The 17,058-nt window shown below is 52.8% G+C and overlaps 2 protein-coding genes across 2 annotated transcripts; both read left to right on the top strand.

The window, feature by feature from the left end:
• Positions 1 to 564: 564 nt before the first annotated feature.
• LBRM_29_2140 (putative rab-GDP dissociation inhibitor) lies at positions 565 to 1,902 on the top strand (the record flags this gene model as incomplete). Its single annotated transcript, XM_001566507.1, has 1 exon — positions 565 to 1,902. The coding sequence occupies one exon, from the start codon at positions 565 to 567 to the stop codon at positions 1,900 to 1,902; it is 1,338 nt and encodes a 445-aa protein (XP_001566557.1).
• A 6,523-nt stretch (positions 1,903 to 8,425) lies between these two features.
• LBRM_29_2130 (putative protein kinase) lies at positions 8,426 to 9,712 on the top strand (the record flags this gene model as incomplete). The annotated part of the gene is made up of 1 exon (XM_001566506.1): positions 8,426 to 9,712. The coding sequence occupies one exon, from the start codon at positions 8,426 to 8,428 to the stop codon at positions 9,710 to 9,712; it is 1,287 nt and encodes a 428-aa protein (XP_001566556.1).
• Between the last annotated feature and the right edge of the window lie 7,346 nt (positions 9,713 to 17,058).

The raw sequence follows: 17,058 nt of genomic DNA, 5'->3' as shown, positions 1-17,058 counted from the left end.
TGTGCGCTTGCTTATGCTCCCGTGTGACCACTGGCCTACCCACCCCTCTCTTCTTAGTTCTTCTCACCACCACAGGCGGTCAGTTCCTTCTCTCTGTCCCTTCCCCTCCCGCCATCACCCCACACCGCGCAGTTTACAGGACAGCGTGGCGGGTGCGGACGCGCTTCCCCCCCTCCCCTCCCCCTGGTGAGCACTGCTGGAAGCCGATCTACCACTCCTTCTTTCTATCATATGCGCGCGTGTGTGTGTGTCATGTATGTACACACTTGCGGCATTGTTTCCTTCACGTTCATGTTCTTCTTGCCTCCTCTTTACCACTTTGCCTGCTGTCAACTTGTTCCCTCGTCCCCTCTACCTCGGTCTCTCTCTCTTTCTCTCTTGCCCCTCTTGCCCTTCATTCTATGGATTGCAGCCACTCTTCTCTGCCTTAGTCATACCCACCCCGCGCACACGTGCACGCTTTTTTCATTTCTGCGCAAAACTGCGTCACTCTGTCTTGCCACGTGCGTTGCTTTACACCCACACCCACACACCTACACGTATACCAAGAAACCGCCCACCACCATGGAGGAGAAGTATGACGCGATTGTGTGCGGGACGGGCCTGGTGGAGTGCGTTCTCTCCGGCCTGCTGTCCGTGAACGGCTACAAGGTGCTGCACGTGGACCGCAACCCGTACTACGGGGGTGAGAGCGCCTCGCTCAACTTGGAGCAGCTCTACCAGAAGTTCAACAAGGGGCCGCCGCCGGCTTCGATGGGCCGCAGCCATCTCTACAACGTTGACCTGATCCCGAAGGTGCTGATGTGCGCTGGTGAGCTCGTCAAGATCCTGCGCGCCACCGTCGTGGATCGCTACAACATGGAGTTCATGTTGCTCGACTGCTCCTTCGTGGTGAAGGATGGCAAAATCGCCAAGGTCCCGGCGACGGAGGTGGAGGCGCTGTCTTCACCACTGATGGGCTTCTTCGAGAAGCGCCGCCTGCGCAGCTTCCTCCAGTACGTGTCCAGCTACAAGGTGACGGACAGCCGCACCTACAAAGGCTACAACCTGCGCACCATGACAATGCAGCAGCTCTTCAAGGAGTTCGACCTTGGCAGCGACACCATTACCTTTGTTGGGCATGCCATGGCGCTGCAGAACAACGAAGGCTACCTGCACAAACCAGCCCTCGAAACTGTGATGCGGTGCAAGCTGTACGAGGACTCCTTCCGGATGTACTGCCGCTCCCCGTACGTGTACCCACTCTATGGTAGCGGCGAACTTCCGCAGGCCTTCTCGCGCCTGTCCGCTGTGTACGGCGGCACCTATATGCTGCAGACGCCCGTGGATAAGGTGAACTTCGACACCAACGGCGTCTTCGAGTCCATCGAGAGCGGCGGCCAGAAGGCGTTCGCGAAGTTGGTGCTAGGCGACCCGTCCTACTTTCCGGACCGTGTCAAGTTGTGTGGTAAGGCAGTGCGCTGCATCGCTATTATGAATCACCCTATTCCCAACCTAAAGGTCACCGCCAACGCGTGCCAAATCATCATCCCACAGTCAGAACTGGGGCGTCAGAACGATGTGTACATCCTGCAGCTGTGTGAAGAGGACAAGGTGTGCCCCGAGGGCATGTACATTGTGATGATTGGGACCGTGGTGGAGCACCCGGAGAACCCCAAGGCTGACCTAGAGGCTGGCCTCAAGCTTATTGGCCCCACGCTGGAGACGTTTATCTCTGTCTCGGAGTTGTACGAACCGCTCGAGGATGGAAGCACTAGTCGCTGCTTTATCAGCAAGAGCTACGACGCCGCCACGCACTTCGAGGGCGCTGCGTGTGACATTCTTGACCTCTTCGAGCGCATCCACGGCAAACCGTACAGCTTTGAGGCCATCAAACGTACGGGTGAGGAGGTGCACGCGTAGGCACCGCTTTTGCTGTGTTTTCTGTGATACGACGCGATATCCGTTGCGGCTGCGCTTTTCTTCGACGGCAGAAAAGTTAAAGGATAGTGCAAGGCGCAGTCGCTTTCACGGAGTTCATGCGCAGCAGCACGCGCCTGGTTCCATTATACACCTCTCTCTTCCTCGAGGCCACGGTGCTTCAACTGCAACCGGCGCATCCCACTATCAATGCGCGAGCATCGCAAATGCGCCGGTGTTGTGGAATGTGTAGCGTCGCTCAGTGGTGATGCGTGTGGGCAAGCAAAATACCCACCCAAGTTCCCATATACGCCGTACTGCTGCACCGTATCGCCTCCTGTCCAGGCGATTTTTTTTTTTTTGGTGTGGTGCCTCGCACCTCCTCCCTTTCCTCCTTGAGGTGTGCTGAGGGTAGTGTCGTGCAGCGTCGAAGGTGAGGAGAGGAGGAGGGGGGAGGGGGGGCGACGGTGCCAAATTGCATTCGAGTCCTGCCACTAAGGCGGATCTGTGGTGGTACGTTTGTGCGTTTCTCTCTGCATGCGCGCCTGCGTAGTTGTCGGCGGGCTTCCCCCTTTTTGCTGTTTGTTTGCTCCCCCCTCCCCCCACTCCCATTTGCTGATTCCCTTCACTGCGCTCCGCTGTGTGTGTTGCGCCTGTGCTTTTGCTTCCCCCCTGCGTCGATGGAAGGATGACGCGTATATGAACAGAGATTGGTGACGAACCGTAGTGTATAAGCCGCGCTGGAAAGGTGACGGCGCCTTCACAGTCTTGCATGGGTCGCACTGCTGCTCCCCTCATCCCCCTCCTCCTCTCGCGTCTCCACGACGCCAATTGCCATGGGTTTTCTATGCAGTTACCGTATAGATGCTCATGGAGAGGGGAAAAAAACACCCACAGCCACGTGAACGGCACACGGCGAGAAGATGTGCGCAGTCGAAGGCCCGCTTCCTCCATCTTTCCTCTGCGTCCTCGATTTCTGTTTTCCTTCACACTTTCGCCACGGGTGACTGTGGCGCCTCGCTTCCCTTCTGTGCGCACTGAGGCCTATTGTTTTCGTTTCTCAGTGCTGTTCGCTCCCTCTACAGCGGGGAAGACTCGGGGCACTTCTTTTTTTTTTTCCCTCTTTCTTTGCGAGAGGTTTCCTGTTTGTTAGCCCTGCGCTTTCTTTTGCTTCTCAAATTGAAAGGCGATCCTGTTGAATTGGAGTCATGCGTGGAGAGAAGGGGAGAAGTGGGGTGAGTGGGGCACACGATAGTATGGGTAGACAAACCGAGTAAACTGCAGAGCAGCAAGCCAAGTGTAGCCCTCACGCCATTCCCGCCCCAGTTCGACGCTCACTTACTATCGCCCTGACATTTCCACAAGGCGTGCGTCCGCGTGTTCATGTTTCTCAAAAAAGCCCTCCAATTACTAAACAAAAAATGACAAGAAGAGAACGGTGATTCTGTGGCTGCGTGCGCGTCAGTATCCTTTCAAGAAAGACACAACGCTTGAAGCATGTGTGTGTGTGTGTGGGTCGCTTACGCCGCGCCAGGGCAGCTGGTCTGCTTTGCGAAAGCATGACGGTGAGGGGATAGAGGTAAGCTCTGTCAATCGCGCGCGCCACCACTACAGCAAGAGCGCGTGTAGGGATAGAGACAGAGCGGTAGAGTTGACGCACTTACTCCTGTCTCTCTCCCTCCGCTTTTCATATCTCGTCTGCGTTCACGTCATCCTTTTTGGCGTATCCCCCGTGCAGTCCCTCTCGCGCAGATGCTTGCATTTTCAACCAACGCGTCAATGAAGATACTCGGCCTCTCCTCATCCTTTGGCTCATCGCTATTTGCCTTTGCTATTATTCGCGTCTTTTCTCCTGCGCCCCATTGCCCATCACCTTGGCATGTACACATACACCCAATCACTACGTGTCCCCCTTTCACCCCTCTCTTCCCCTTGCCCCACTCCTCGGCCGTCTAGCGCGGTCTCACATCTCCATACAAACACACATTCACCGATTTTTTTTCTTGTACGCTAGTGCCTGTCTGATCACCTTTTAGCGGAAGTGAGGGGAAGCAGAGAAGAGCAAAGGCGCCTGCGTCAAATTCTCTCCTTTTCGGGGGGATTGTCTTGCGTTTGCCCGTGCACGCCTGTCTGCCTGTGCGTCTGTGTGTTTCTGCCCGTGTCGTTCACTTCCACGCAGAGAGTCAGTAGTTCTCCCTCCAGCTCTCCCTCTTTTCTCCTGTGGTCCTCCTGCTCCGTAGACCCTGTTCGCTATTATCTGCGCCCCACACTCTGTGGTTCTGAGGCTTGCAGACGCGCAGGCACAAGAAGAGGGTGCGCTAAGAGAGGCAAGCTGCACACATCTCTTCTGTTTTGCTTTCTACAGTGTTTGTTGTCGTTGCAGCTCAAGTTTCTCTCTGTCTCGGAGTCTGTAAAGAAACTCTGAGAGAGAGAGAGAGAGACTGAGCTTGAGATAGCTGTGATAATTGAAGAAGCCAACACCGATACGCTTATGGTCTCACTGTGAGCAAGAGAGAACTGAAAGTACTTCTTGTGTGCAGTGTTAGGCTTGTTCGAGTTACTGAGTCCTTCTATCGCTATCGCCCTCGCATTTCGTTTTAGGTTGTCTTTTCCTTTAGTTAAGAGTGAAAAGAGACCTTGTGAATCTGTGCACCCCCCCCCCTCCCACGCACATACGCGCGCATCCACTACAAATTCTCAGCAAGGCAAAGACTGTGTTTTTCTCTGTGCTGTTGAGTTTCTCCAGTTTTTCCTGTTTTTTTTTTTTATTATTCACCTTCGTTGCCCTTCTTTTCTGCTTACACGCGCACCCACCGCCCACACACAAAAAAACCGTAGGCACCAAAGACGAAGCGGAGCAACAACAACCCCCCCCCTAAAAAAAAGAAAGGCACACAGCAACACCAGACAATACCAGACAACGCAACAATTTTTCTTTGAAGAAATCGTAACGAGGAAGGAAAACGTGCCCGCTCTCCTGTTTGGAGTGTGTGCGCTTTTCTTTCGCTCTCTGGAGCTCTACTTTCCCTACTTAGAGGACAACCCTGTTTGTTCTCATTGTGAGGAGTACGAGTTCATAGCGTGACCGTCTCTTCTCCCCCTCCTTTTCCTTTGTTTGTTTGGAATAGTGGCGTGTTGGTCACTTGTCGCTGCTGTGGCTGTGGGTGCCAGTGAGTGTTCCTTTTTATTGACTTGGTTTAGTCTCTCGTAGACAAGCACCCTCTCTCACGTAGCCGCAGTGTGCTGCTCTCCTTCCACTGCTTTTCGTAGCTCCGCATCCCTCTTTTTGTCCTCCTTTCACTGTGTGTATGTGTGTGTGTGTGTGCACGAGTGTGCGACATCGTTTATCCCCTCTCGCTACACTCGACCCCTCTTCTCCTTTCTTGATCTCCCGTATTGCGTCGGCCTACACTCTTTGTCGTGTTTTGTTGTTATTGTTAGCCTGCTGTTGGCCACCCTCTGTCTCGTCTTCTCTTCTCCCAACCGTTGTTGTTTTTCGTGTCCTTTCTCAGTTCTCTCTCCCTGTTTACCTCTCCATTTTCCTTTTCTTCCTCCCCCGCTTCCTCTTCCTTTTTTTTTTTGCGCACCGTATTGCGCTCCTTACGGATTGTCCTTCTCTCTACATCTTCACTGTATTGCGCAGTCTCTCTCTCTCTCTCTCTCTCTCTGTGTTTGCTTATTTGTGGACACCACCAGCCCTTCTTTGAGCATTCCTTTTTTTTTTCATTTTACCGTCTCTCGGCGTTGTTTTGCCGACTTTTCTCGCCTCCTCCTCTTCTATTCGCCCCCCTCTCTCTCTCTCTTTGATCACCTCGCCACGCTCTCTTGCTTGTCTTGTTGTTGTTGAGCCTCTTCCTCTTTCCACAACTTCTCGCCCTCCACCCTCTCTCACCTTTTTGTACTCCTGTCGTAATTCGATTGTTTTCTTCTTCTTGCTCTTCTTGTTGTGGTGTATGTTCCTGCGCCTTGTTCATGTTTGTGTGTATGTACAGTAGAGTCTCCAGCTAGGGCACGCACTAATCAATACGGTTGTCGTCGTCATTCACTCTCACTCCTTAATTCGGCTGCTGCTGTTGTGTGGGTTCACTCGCTTGTTTTCGAGTCTCCTTATTGCGTTGCCTGCTTTTATATTTCGTATGAAAATTGTCGCCTCCTTCGCTTTTTCATTCTTGGCGTATTTCTAATCTTTCATCGGCGTCCGTCTGCTCTCCTACCTTTTCTCTTCGGCTCTCTGCACACTACCATACTTCACCCTCGCACTAGTCCTCTTACCTATTCCTCATCGGCGCATCGACCTGCGCACGTACAAGTACGCCCCATTATATATATATATAAATATATATATATATATATATATTTATATATATATTTATATATATATATTTATATTTATATATTTATCTGTTTAAATAGGCCACATCCGTCTCGACGGCAACCCCCACACCGAGACAAGAAAAGGAAAACACCACGCGCGAATAAAAGCAGCAGCATTCACTCCGTGCCCATACCAGGACACACACCCATACACACAGAGAATCGAAGGAACAGGTGCCATCGCTGCTTCTCGATAGCACGTTAGCTTCCCCTCTTTTGATTTCCTTTCCTAGCGAGTGTATCTTGGGGTTTCTCTTTGTGTGCATTTCTTTGTTTGTTCTCCTCCAGTGTCCTCTCTTTTTTTTTTGTTTGCTTTCTGTTCGTGCTCTTTCTCTCTCACGCACATTCGCACTCTTCTCTTTCATCTGTTCTGCCCCCTCCCTCCCTCCCCTCATTCTCTGTTCTTGACTCCCCCCCGCCCCGCCCCGCCCCACCCTCCCCCAGACACCCCTCCAAACAGCGACACGCGAGAAGGAAGCAGACCGGGAAGAGCGAAGGGCAGCACTACCAACAAAAGGCGCACACCCGTTTCAGAGGAAAGCGACAGTCAGCGGAAGAAGAAAAAAACAGGGTGATTCTCTTCGACTTTGAGTCAACCCCACTCTCACCTTTCCCGTTCTTGACGTTCCTTCCGTGCCATTCCGCGTTCTTGGTTCGTGATTACTTCGGTTTCCTCATTTCCCTTCCCCGTGCTCTCTTCTCTCGATTGACGCTTCCCTCTTTATTTTCCTTGTGTCTCTCATCTCCCCTTTCCCTTTCGACGCTCTCTCTTTTTTTCTCTGCGTGCGTGTCTTAGCAGCTTTGGTTTTGTGTTGCTTGACTTTGCCTGCCACGTGGCCTTCCACTTTTCGTTGCTCGGATTCTGCTTTTCCTCTTTGCCCTCTTCCACCTGCCCCACTTGCTATCAACCATTACTGCCCATTACTATTGCGTATTCTGCCCAGCCTGCTCTTGCGCCTCCTGCGCTCCCGATTTTCCTTTTACTGCTGCTATTGGGCATCTCTCTCTTCGGGTTTTGGTCGTGTGTGTGTGCGTGTGTGTGTGTGCGTGCGTGGTTTAGCGAAGGCTGCGAGCTTACTTTTTTGTGTATGTATGTGTGTGTTAGGGAGAGGGGGCTTGTGTGCATGTGATCTTTAAATGTTTCTCTTGGCTTGCTCTTTGCCCTTCGTCCGACTTGTGCGTTTAAGTTAGCTCTTTGCCTTTTGCTTTGTACTCCCTCCCTCTTTCCTCCTTTTGTTTCGGGGGAGGTGTGACCTCTCCGACTGCCGTCCTTTTCGTCGTGGCTGTCACTTTTCATTCACTACTTTTTATTTTTCGAACTCTCCCTTTTTTTTTTTCATCTTCCTCGAGCGCTATTGGCGTATAGCTGTGCTTTGCAACCAGTGTTGTGACGTGTGTACTCTCCCTCCCTGTTTGTCTGTCGTCCGTCTCCGCTTATTGCTCCTAGCGGTACGCTGCGGATTTCCTCGAAAGCAGAGACGAGAGAACAGGTCCCCACAATTTCTTCACCTGTGCGTGTGCAAACCCTACGCGTTTCTGCTGAGGGAGAGTTACCAGAGAGAACACCGCAGGCGACTCTTTCCCAACGCAGTGAAGCCCAACACGTGGGAAAGACAACTTCTAAAGCGTCAAGAAACCCCGTCTCTCTCCCTGTGACCATTTTGGTCATCGCCGCCGCGCGACGCCTATGCCACGAATGCATCGGAATCGGGAAGGTAGCATGCGGCCTAGGAGCACCAAGAACGAGATGACCAGAAACGGCATCACCTACACACGCGCAGAATCTGCCGCCACGCATAGCCAGCACTCCCCCGTGCCACCTGAAAAGGACGCAGACGGCGAAGCTGGTGCCGCACCTTGCCGCGCTCCAGAGAGAATGACCAGATCGCCACCTCTGCCATCGACAGAACAGCGCGAAATCACCAGAATCGAAAGTGCATCATACACGTACACACTTCGGGAAGAGATTGGGCGGGGTGCGTACGGTCGAGTGTACCTGGCAGACGCAACATCTCATCAGCTTCAACCGCAGCCTCCTCAGCAGCACTCTCAGCCCGCATCTTTCTTGCCTTCCTCTATAAGCGGGGTTGCTGTGGCACTGGGCTCGAAAGGGCGTAGCGGACTGCGAAACACCGCTGGTCGAGATAGTCGCATGGTGCTGAAGCGCATGGACAACGCCAGTGTGGAGGACGGGCTGCAGGTCGCCACACTACGAGAAATCATGGTACTGGACGAGGTGAGCGCTGGAACTGCCAACCGAGACCGTGCGGAACGGGACGCTTTTCGCTGTGGCCGTGCCGTGTTTCGGCCAACCATGGCGGCGCCATGCAAGACTCAGGGGCTGGAGAGTTGTCATTCCTCGTTCATGGACCAGAGCCGTTACTGCTCAGGAGGCGCCGCAGAGGATGAGTGGGATGATGCGATTTCACGCTCATCCAGTCCGCAGCGCAACGGCGCCTTCGACGCGCTGTCCGCCCAGCGCAGACGGCGCATTTGCCGTGGACGACGGCATCTCATAGGGATTCGGGACGCAATATTGCGGCCGCATGAACAGCTCGCCTACGTGGCGATGGACTACTGCGAGGGCGGCGATCTGTGGCACTTCATGCGTGGCTTGAAAACCTCTGTGCGATGTGTTTCGGGAAAGTTCGGTGATGTGATGTCGACGCGGGTGTTCCGGCGCTGGGCAGTAGAGCTGATCTTGGCGCTAGGTTTTCTGCACTCGCACAACATTGCCCATCGTGACCTGAAGCCTCAGAACCTGATGCTCGCGAAGCGAACTGATATCACGATGCCCTCGTCCTCTTCTGCCATTGACAGAGCCAACGGCTATGAATCGCACCATATGGAAGACGCGCCGGCTGGCGAGTTGTACACTCTGAAGGTCGGCGACTTTGGTCTTTCGCGGCTGGAAGGCATCCCGTACAAGAAGTACGTTCACGAGGCAGTCACGCTTTGGTACCGCAGCCCGGATGTGCTTCTTGGGAACACAAACTACACCTACTCTGCAGACACGTGGTCGCTGGGATGCATTCTAATCGAAATGGCTTCGGGCAGTGTCCTCTTCAAGGGCAAGGACGAGGCAGACGAGCTGCGGCACATCTTCACACGTGGCTGCCGCCCGACCCCCTTGACTTTTCCACGAATGCGGGAATACCATTACTGCGAGCGGTACGCGGAGGTGTTGAGCCGGTATGAGGAGGCGGACCCCGATAACGTGACCATGGAGGAACTCATGCAGATGCAGGTAGAACGCCTCAGTCGCCATCTGCGCGCGTTTCTGCGCGACCGTCACAGCCTCGAGTTGCTTGGCGATGCAGGGGTCGACCTAGTAGCCCGGCTGCTGATCCTCGATCCGGAGCGTCGTCTTACCATCATGGAGGCGATGAACCACCGCTTCTTCACGGCCGCGTATGCTGAGGTCTACGGCGCCGATTGATGGTTCGGGGCGATTCCGTTTCATGGGCGCGTCGCTCCTCCCTCGCGCTCCTTTCCTCCACTCTTTCTCTCTTCCGAGGCACTCGATCACTCTGGCGATTGTGATCCGGCAAGAGTTCTTCGACTCCGCACCCCCACCACTACACCCGCACAGTCACCACCTGACACAAGCTGTGATGAATCCATACGACAACACCATGCGGGAAAAACAAACAAACAAACACACGGGATTTCCTGAGCAGTGGAAGGAGAACATCGGTTAAAGGCAAACATACAAAACGGAAGACGAAAGGTGGGGGAAGAGAAAAAAAAGCCACGCCGCTAGAGGGGAGGAGAGAGACCGACAACACAACCAGCAAGGGGAGAGGCCTGGCATGGTCGATACACGGGCACGAAAGGAAGGAAGAATAGAGGATAGGATTGAAGCGAGAGTAGACCATGGAAATCTGTAGAGAAAGAGATTCAAAAGGTAAAGGCGAAGCAGGCAGTCTCTGTACGGGCACACGTCATTGGAAAGCATCTAGGGGATGGGGAAGGTGTGTACATGCGCCATTTGAAGAGGCGCATGTATGAGCTGCTGAGGGGACAAGGTGGAGGAGGAGAAACGGAGTCGTGCTTGATTGTATCACAGCATCGTCTCTTCCGCTGATCCTCATCTCGTACTTGCTCCTCTTGGAGACTTCCTGCCTGACTCCCTCCTTCCCTCTGCTTTTCTCCTTTTTTTGTGTATTTTTCGTAGTTTGCGGAAACGAACAGATGAAAAAAATGTCCTGTGCGAAAAGAGAATAAACGATTTTGGTCAGCGTTCGTGGGTGTGCTTGAATCGATATTCTGTTCGTTTTACCTCCCTTTTGCATAGAGATGCTTTGTATTTGTGTGTGTGTGTGTGTGTGTGTACGCCGGTGAACATGGTTGTGTCCGCAACTTTGCATCTTTGTTTCTCTCGCTAACAGTGCATCTCCTTCCTTTCATACACCATTTTCTCTCTCTTTCTATTACTTTCAACGATGATGGTCATCACTCTGTTTTTTTTACTTGGCTCTTATTCCCCCCCCCCCCATGTGCTCGCACCTTTTTTCACCGATCTCCTCACATGTTTGGATCTCTTTGCCGTCATTTTTCTTTCCCGTCTTCGTGTTTCTTACGTCTCTTTTTCCTTTATCCCCACGTTTTCCCCTCGTCTCTTTTCACAGATATAGACGGGTGCGAGAACTTTTCTCTCCTCCAGCATCATCAGCCATTTCCTCCTGACCATGTCCTCTCTCTTTTTCTGAAGTGATCGCTCTCTCTCTCTCTCTGTCCCATAGAGAAAGACGCACAATTACGCCGTCAGAGCTGTTATTTCAGCCTCTTCCGAACCATCTGCTTCCTTCTTACCCCGTTAGTGATCCTCGAGGACGCCCCAACGTTCAGAGACAACGACAACCACACGCGTATACACCGCCCTCCGCTCCCTCACAGCTCGCTCTTGGTCACTATCTATCTATCGACAGCCGTGCCCTTGTTTTTTGCGTGCTTTCCTGCAACACCCCTCATTCACGCGGTGATATCCTCTCGTTCTCTTTCAACTTTTCTCTTTTTTTTGCTTTTAATCGACTTTCGCCTCCCTCTATCCATCACCTTTTCGCCCCCTCATTCATACGTGCCTGAAATGACGACTTTTTACTCTCCTCCGGCTGTTTCCCATCAAGTGTTCGTGCTTCTTCACCCCCGCCACCCGCCGACTTGCCTTCTCACAGCTGCGGGTACACCTCCGTACATCCCTTTCTCCCCCTCCTGCGTTGTGACTTTGTTTTATTGTGGGGTTTGTGTGAGAAGGCGTTCGCCTTTTGCCTTCCCAGTCCCTCTCCCCGCTTCCGCTTTTTTTTGCGCTTCTAATGTCCTCTTGACAGAAGGGGGACAATACATCAGTGCGCAGCATCCCACCATCTCACTACCCTCACTCTGTGGGAGGCTGCTAGGCAGCCCCTCTTCTCTCCCTGCCCGTGCCGAACCACCCTCTGGCTCTGACAGGGTCAGGTGTCTACGACGCAGGGGAGGCCAGACCGATGTATCGCTGCGGATCTCGGCGGTCAGGTCGTGGACGGCGTTGCGTCGGAGCAGCCTGCGACGGCGAGCACGTGTGCGCCATCCGTGTGACGCGCGGAGTGTCAGCGTGGCTCCGGCACATCTCACGCGGCCCTCGTGGTCTACTGGTGTGTGTGGAGGGGGGAGTGCGTCGAGCCACGCCACGCGATGCACCAGGCGGCGGCCAGCGAAACAGTGGTGGGTGGTTGGGTAGGGTGTGAGGCCGGGACCGTGCTCAGCTAGCTCTGTCGGCGTGCTGCTGCAGCGCGTGCTGAGTGCGGCTTTGCACGGCGCGATGGGCTTGTGGACAGGGCTGGATGGCTTGGAGTTCAAATCGTGTTCTGCGGCAGAATAAGTGCGTTGAAAAAAAAAGGTCTTCTCTACTGAAGCTTCTCTGCCTTAGCCGTCATGTGTCATTGACTCGGTTGGTTATGTTCTTCTGTATGCCTTAGCTGGCATATATATTGGTAGTGAGCATCGTAGTCCCCCTTCCTCAACGGGGGAGCAGTAAGACCAAAAAGGAAGAGAGCGAGATGCAGCTGAAGTGAAGGATGCGTTGATGGCAGAGACCAGCGGGTTTTTTTTTCTGTCCTTGTTTGTGCAGAGCGCCAACTCGTTAGTTCTGCACGGAGCAACCCTCAGAGACGTTGCGTGTTTTAGCTGATTCGTCCTCGGGTGTGCATTTCTCCCCCTTTTTCTTTAAACGTTTCTCTCCTGAATCTCTCTTTCTTGTTTTTCGCCCTTTTTGTCTGCTCGTGTCATCTTCGTGCCTCCATCCGTGTGAGGGAGGGGAGATTGCATCGCTGGCGCGGAGCAGGTTGTGCTACAACAGGCTACCACAGCATCAACGGGTGTATGTCTTGTAGGATTGTACCGGTCTTTTTTTCTTTTCTTTTCTTTCTCCATCCTTTATTGTTGTTGCACATTGCCGCTTTCCTCTACGCCGTGCTCCTGTAGTTGTCGCACACAGTTGCTTTTTTTTCCTTTGTACAGTTGATTCACAAAGAACATTAAAAAGCTGCCTCCATACCACAGAGGCGCACTGCCGACACCACTAGACAGGCATACACGCACATATACACTCACACAAGCGTTCAGGAAAAAAAAAAAATAATAAAGGAAGTGACAACGAAGCACTTTGGAAGTCTCACTGTTCACGTCTTTTCTTTTTTTCTCCTTCGGCACGTCTGGTTGTCTGTCTTTGCGTCTCTGCGTTCCACTACACACTCGGTCGTCACTTTTCTTGTTCCCCTTCATTTTGCTCACAAAAGAGTGCAAAGTGTGTGTCTGTGTGTCGAGGGACATTGTAGCGCCACTGCCGCTCCCTTCAAACTTGCCCCATTTCTCCGTCCATTAGCCTCTCATCACATGGATGAGGAGGGAACAGGCTGTTGACGGCTCTGGTCGACAAACCTCTTCGTTTTTTCTTTCTTTCTCCTTCTGGCGCGCGCTCTCTCTCTCTTTTATCGTTTTACCTCGGAGGCGCTGCTGTGCCGTTTCTCACCTCGCCTAAATACCACATCGTATTTCTCCTCTTCCGTTGAGTGTGTTGTTTGGCGGTTACCGACTTCGACCCCCCACCCCCTTTTTGCTTTCCCGTCTTCTCCCTTGCGCGCTGAGTCCTCCTCTTTCTCTCGGTTCTGCTACCACTCCTCTGGGTGCATTAATGTCTTGTCGCTCTGTCTCTCTACGTTCTTCGTTCGCCTCCCCCCCCCCCCCACAACGGTTGTTTAAGTGCTATCTACAGCATCAATTAGGCCTTTGCCCCCTCTTTTTGTTTGCCGTGAGTGGTGCACCAGAAGGGGGGAGGGTATACAATGTGCTGAGAGAGCTGGACACGCAGGGCAGGAAAGAGCGAGCCTGAGTGAGAAGGACAGGTGTACTTATGCTGAGAGGCTAAGAAGGGCGGGAGAAGCCGGCGTGTGACAAAGAGAGAATTGAAAAAAAAAAGAAAACAGAGCGGCCAACCCCTCACCACATGCGTCCCATCCTGTAAAGGAGAAGAACGGTGCGAGAGGGAACTGTGGAAGAGCGCCCACAGGCTTGCTGACTCTTTTCCTTATCATTAAGGGAAAATACCCCACTCCCTTCTTTCCTTGTTTCGCTGATTTCACATAGTTGCAGTTGAGGACTCGTGGCTGTATGTGTATGCGTGTAGTACATGTCCAGAAGACGGTTTTCTTGCTGCTCGTCCCACGCTTCTCTTTCTCTTCCCTACACTCACCACCACTTCCACCGCTCTGCCGGCTTGCTGAGCCTGTTTTCTCCCCCTTTGTGGCAGTCGTTCCACCCTCGTCCCATCTTCTCTACTGCCCATTCCCCCCTTTCTCTCTCTGTGGGTGTGCGTGCGTGTGTGTGTCGCTGCACCCTTCTCATGCTATGCTGTTCTCTCTCATTACCTAATCGGTGTGCACTTATCCGCTGCCCCCCTCCTCCCCCCTCCCCCTTCCCCTTCCCTTCCCTCCCGCCCTCCCTTTCTCTGTGGGAGTCTCTCTCGTTTATGTTCTTTTTTCTGTTGTTGTTGTTGTTTGGCTGCTGTTCCGTCTCGCTTTATTTCACGTGAGTGGGCTACTGGCCGGTGCGGGGTTACTGTTTTCCCTGGCCCCTCCTTTTTTCGCCTTTCACGTTCTCCCCCCTGCTTCTCTCTTTCTCTTTTTAGGATTTCTTTTCGTGTTCGTTTTAAGGAATTTTCTGTCTTGGCCATGCCAGCAACACCCAGCAGAACGCTCCGCTCTTTCCTGGGTTCCCTTTCTCCTCCTCCCGCCCCGCTTGCACCTCTACACACGTCCCGCTCCGCTCTGACTCTTCTACACACCCTCTGGCCCCCCTTCTTCCTCCCCTCCCCTCCCTTTCCCTCTGTTTGTGTTGCTTCGCATTGTTTGTGCAGGTACATGCGCGTCACTTGAACATGCGTGCTTGTGCCTCGATGCTATTGCGTGTACCCCTCCTGGGCTCTTCTCTTTCCTCTTCGGGAGTTTGTTGACCACATTTCAGAGCCAATCGAAAACAGAGGAGGACACAGAAGACGAGGTGACCCGTTGTTTTCTCTCATACGATGGACTACGTACCAGGCCCGTTTCACTTTTTCTTCCTTTCCTCCTCTTACCTTTTCAGAAGTACCAGATCGAGATGCCCGTGTGCATGTGTGTGTGTGTGTGTGTATGTCTGTAGTAAAGGAGAGGATGGTCTAATGGCGTTGGAAGGCCGAAGAAAAAGTGACACATACACCCATACACACACACATTCATCCCAGCTATGTTACCTTGATTTCCCCTTTTCTTCCATCATCCTTCTGCTTTCTCGTTCCTCTGTAGTGTCTTGTGCATTTTTCCCCTTTCTTCTCTGCTCTCCAATCACACCTAACTGCTTCACCATTCTTTATCCTTTTTGAACCCTGACTTCTTCTCCCCACCGCCTTCACGTTGTTGCCGGGGAGAGGGAGGGGGGGAGGCTGTTTTGTGTTGCGCAATCTCTGTGTTTGGTGCCCTTCTACAGTGACTGCGCTCTTGTATCCCTCTGAAACCTTCTCGGTTACCAAAGTGTGTAGGTGCGCGTGCGTGTCGCTTTGCTTCGCACTTGCATTTCCTTCTCATCATCGGATCGTTGGTTGCTCGCCGTTTTCGTTATCGTCGCTTTTTTTTTGGGGGGGGGGGAGAGATTTCTTTTCTCTTTGGATTGCGTCTTTGTATTTAGTATGTGCGTGTGGTTGTGTACGCCACTTCCCTGCACATCGCTTTTTTGGACAAGTGAACGCGGACATTCTCCGTCTGGGCTTTGGTGTCTTCTGCTTTTTTGGGTGAATACACACACACACACACACCAGCTGTATGTGTTGTTGGTATCGAGTGCTGTGCCAGGGCCCACATGCGCTTTCTCTTCCCCCCCCTCCCCCCTTCCCATGGCTCTTAGTTCCACGTGTTCTCCTTTTCCTTTGTTGTTTCTGTGTTGTGTTTGTTTGGTTGCGTCCACGTGTCATGGAGTCTGCGTGTGCTCGGTCTTCTTCGTAGTTTGGAAAGCAAACAAGAAAGACACGTTTGCAAACAACACAAGGAAAACGATGCACACGACCAGCCCTCGTCCTCCCTCCGTCTTCTCCTCCTCCGACAGCTGCCCCTCTCTCCCCAGATAACAAATGTGTGGAAGCCACCTCCCTGTACATCTCACCCTTTTTTTGTCGTTCCCCTACCTCTCCCCTTGTCCCGCTCCCACCTCGGACAACTACCAACCTCCCCCCCGTCTCTGCTGCCCAGTCGTTCACACTAACTGTGGATTCTCTCAACGTGTAAGCGACACCTTCTCTTTTGCCGTTTTTTTTTGGTCTTCGTCGTGTTTCCTCTTCTATCGGTGTACCTCCCCGACTCCCCCCTCTTCCCCCCTCCTCTTTCTGCGTGTGTGTATGTCTGTTGGTTGCGTAATTAAGCAGCGCAAATGATAATAAAAAGAGAAATGCGAAGCGAGCAAGAGGTGAGAGCAAAGAAAGCGTCACCTCTCTCTTCCCCTCTTCCCATATGCGAACTTCTTCGCCCAAAGGAATGCGTACAGTCAGCCGCACACCTGCTTACATCCTCACACGATGCAAGCGGCCAGAAGACACTAGACAGGGGCGCACGCCCCTCATTTGGTAGCGCAGTCATACGCTGTCTATCCTCTCCTCGTCCACAGGCGCTGTGTGTGTGTGTGTATGTGCACGCATGTTGCGTTCTCTTGCGCATGGTGCCTGGAGAGTCGCGTCGACAAACAAGCCCTCGCTAGAACGTGTCGTCTACGCGATCAGTTCGCCGCCTTACACGCCTCAGTTATTTTCTTTTTTTTTTTTGCCCCTCCTCAACCTTCTTAGTGTCTCCCTTTCTCTCTTCCGTCTCTGCATTTTCTGGGAGTGGCTTCGGATGTGGTATGTGTGAAGTACGGCCTTCGTGCTCACTACACTACCTACGCTCGCATACACATCTGCGAACACGACACGGCGTGGAATTCGATAGATCATCTCCGCGTACGGAGCGCGCCTTTCGTCTTCTCCCGCTTTACTTATTTTCCGCTCCTCATTCCCTCCCCTTCAGTCGGATACACATCGCTGACGCTTTTTACCGCACCACCCTCTTGCCCTCTAGCGACTTTCACTTAATCGAACCTTTTTGATTCAGAAATTTATTCCCCGTCACTTCCGCCCTTGTCTCTTCTACACTCACGCACAGACACGCGTTTGGTGCTCTTCTTTCGTGTGCTGTTCTCCCTCCCAGCCGTGGTGAGGGTCGCTTCTTCGCCGGAGGCCTCTTCCCACTG

The sequence above is a fragment of the Leishmania braziliensis genome, chromosome 29 (assembly GCF_000002845.2).
Source record: "Leishmania braziliensis MHOM/BR/75/M2904 complete genome, chromosome 29".
Taxonomy (NCBI): Eukaryota; Euglenozoa; class Kinetoplastea; order Trypanosomatida; family Trypanosomatidae; genus Leishmania; species Leishmania braziliensis.
Note: the sequence above shows the minus strand (reverse complement) of the source record. Positions and strands in the feature narration are given on the sequence as shown.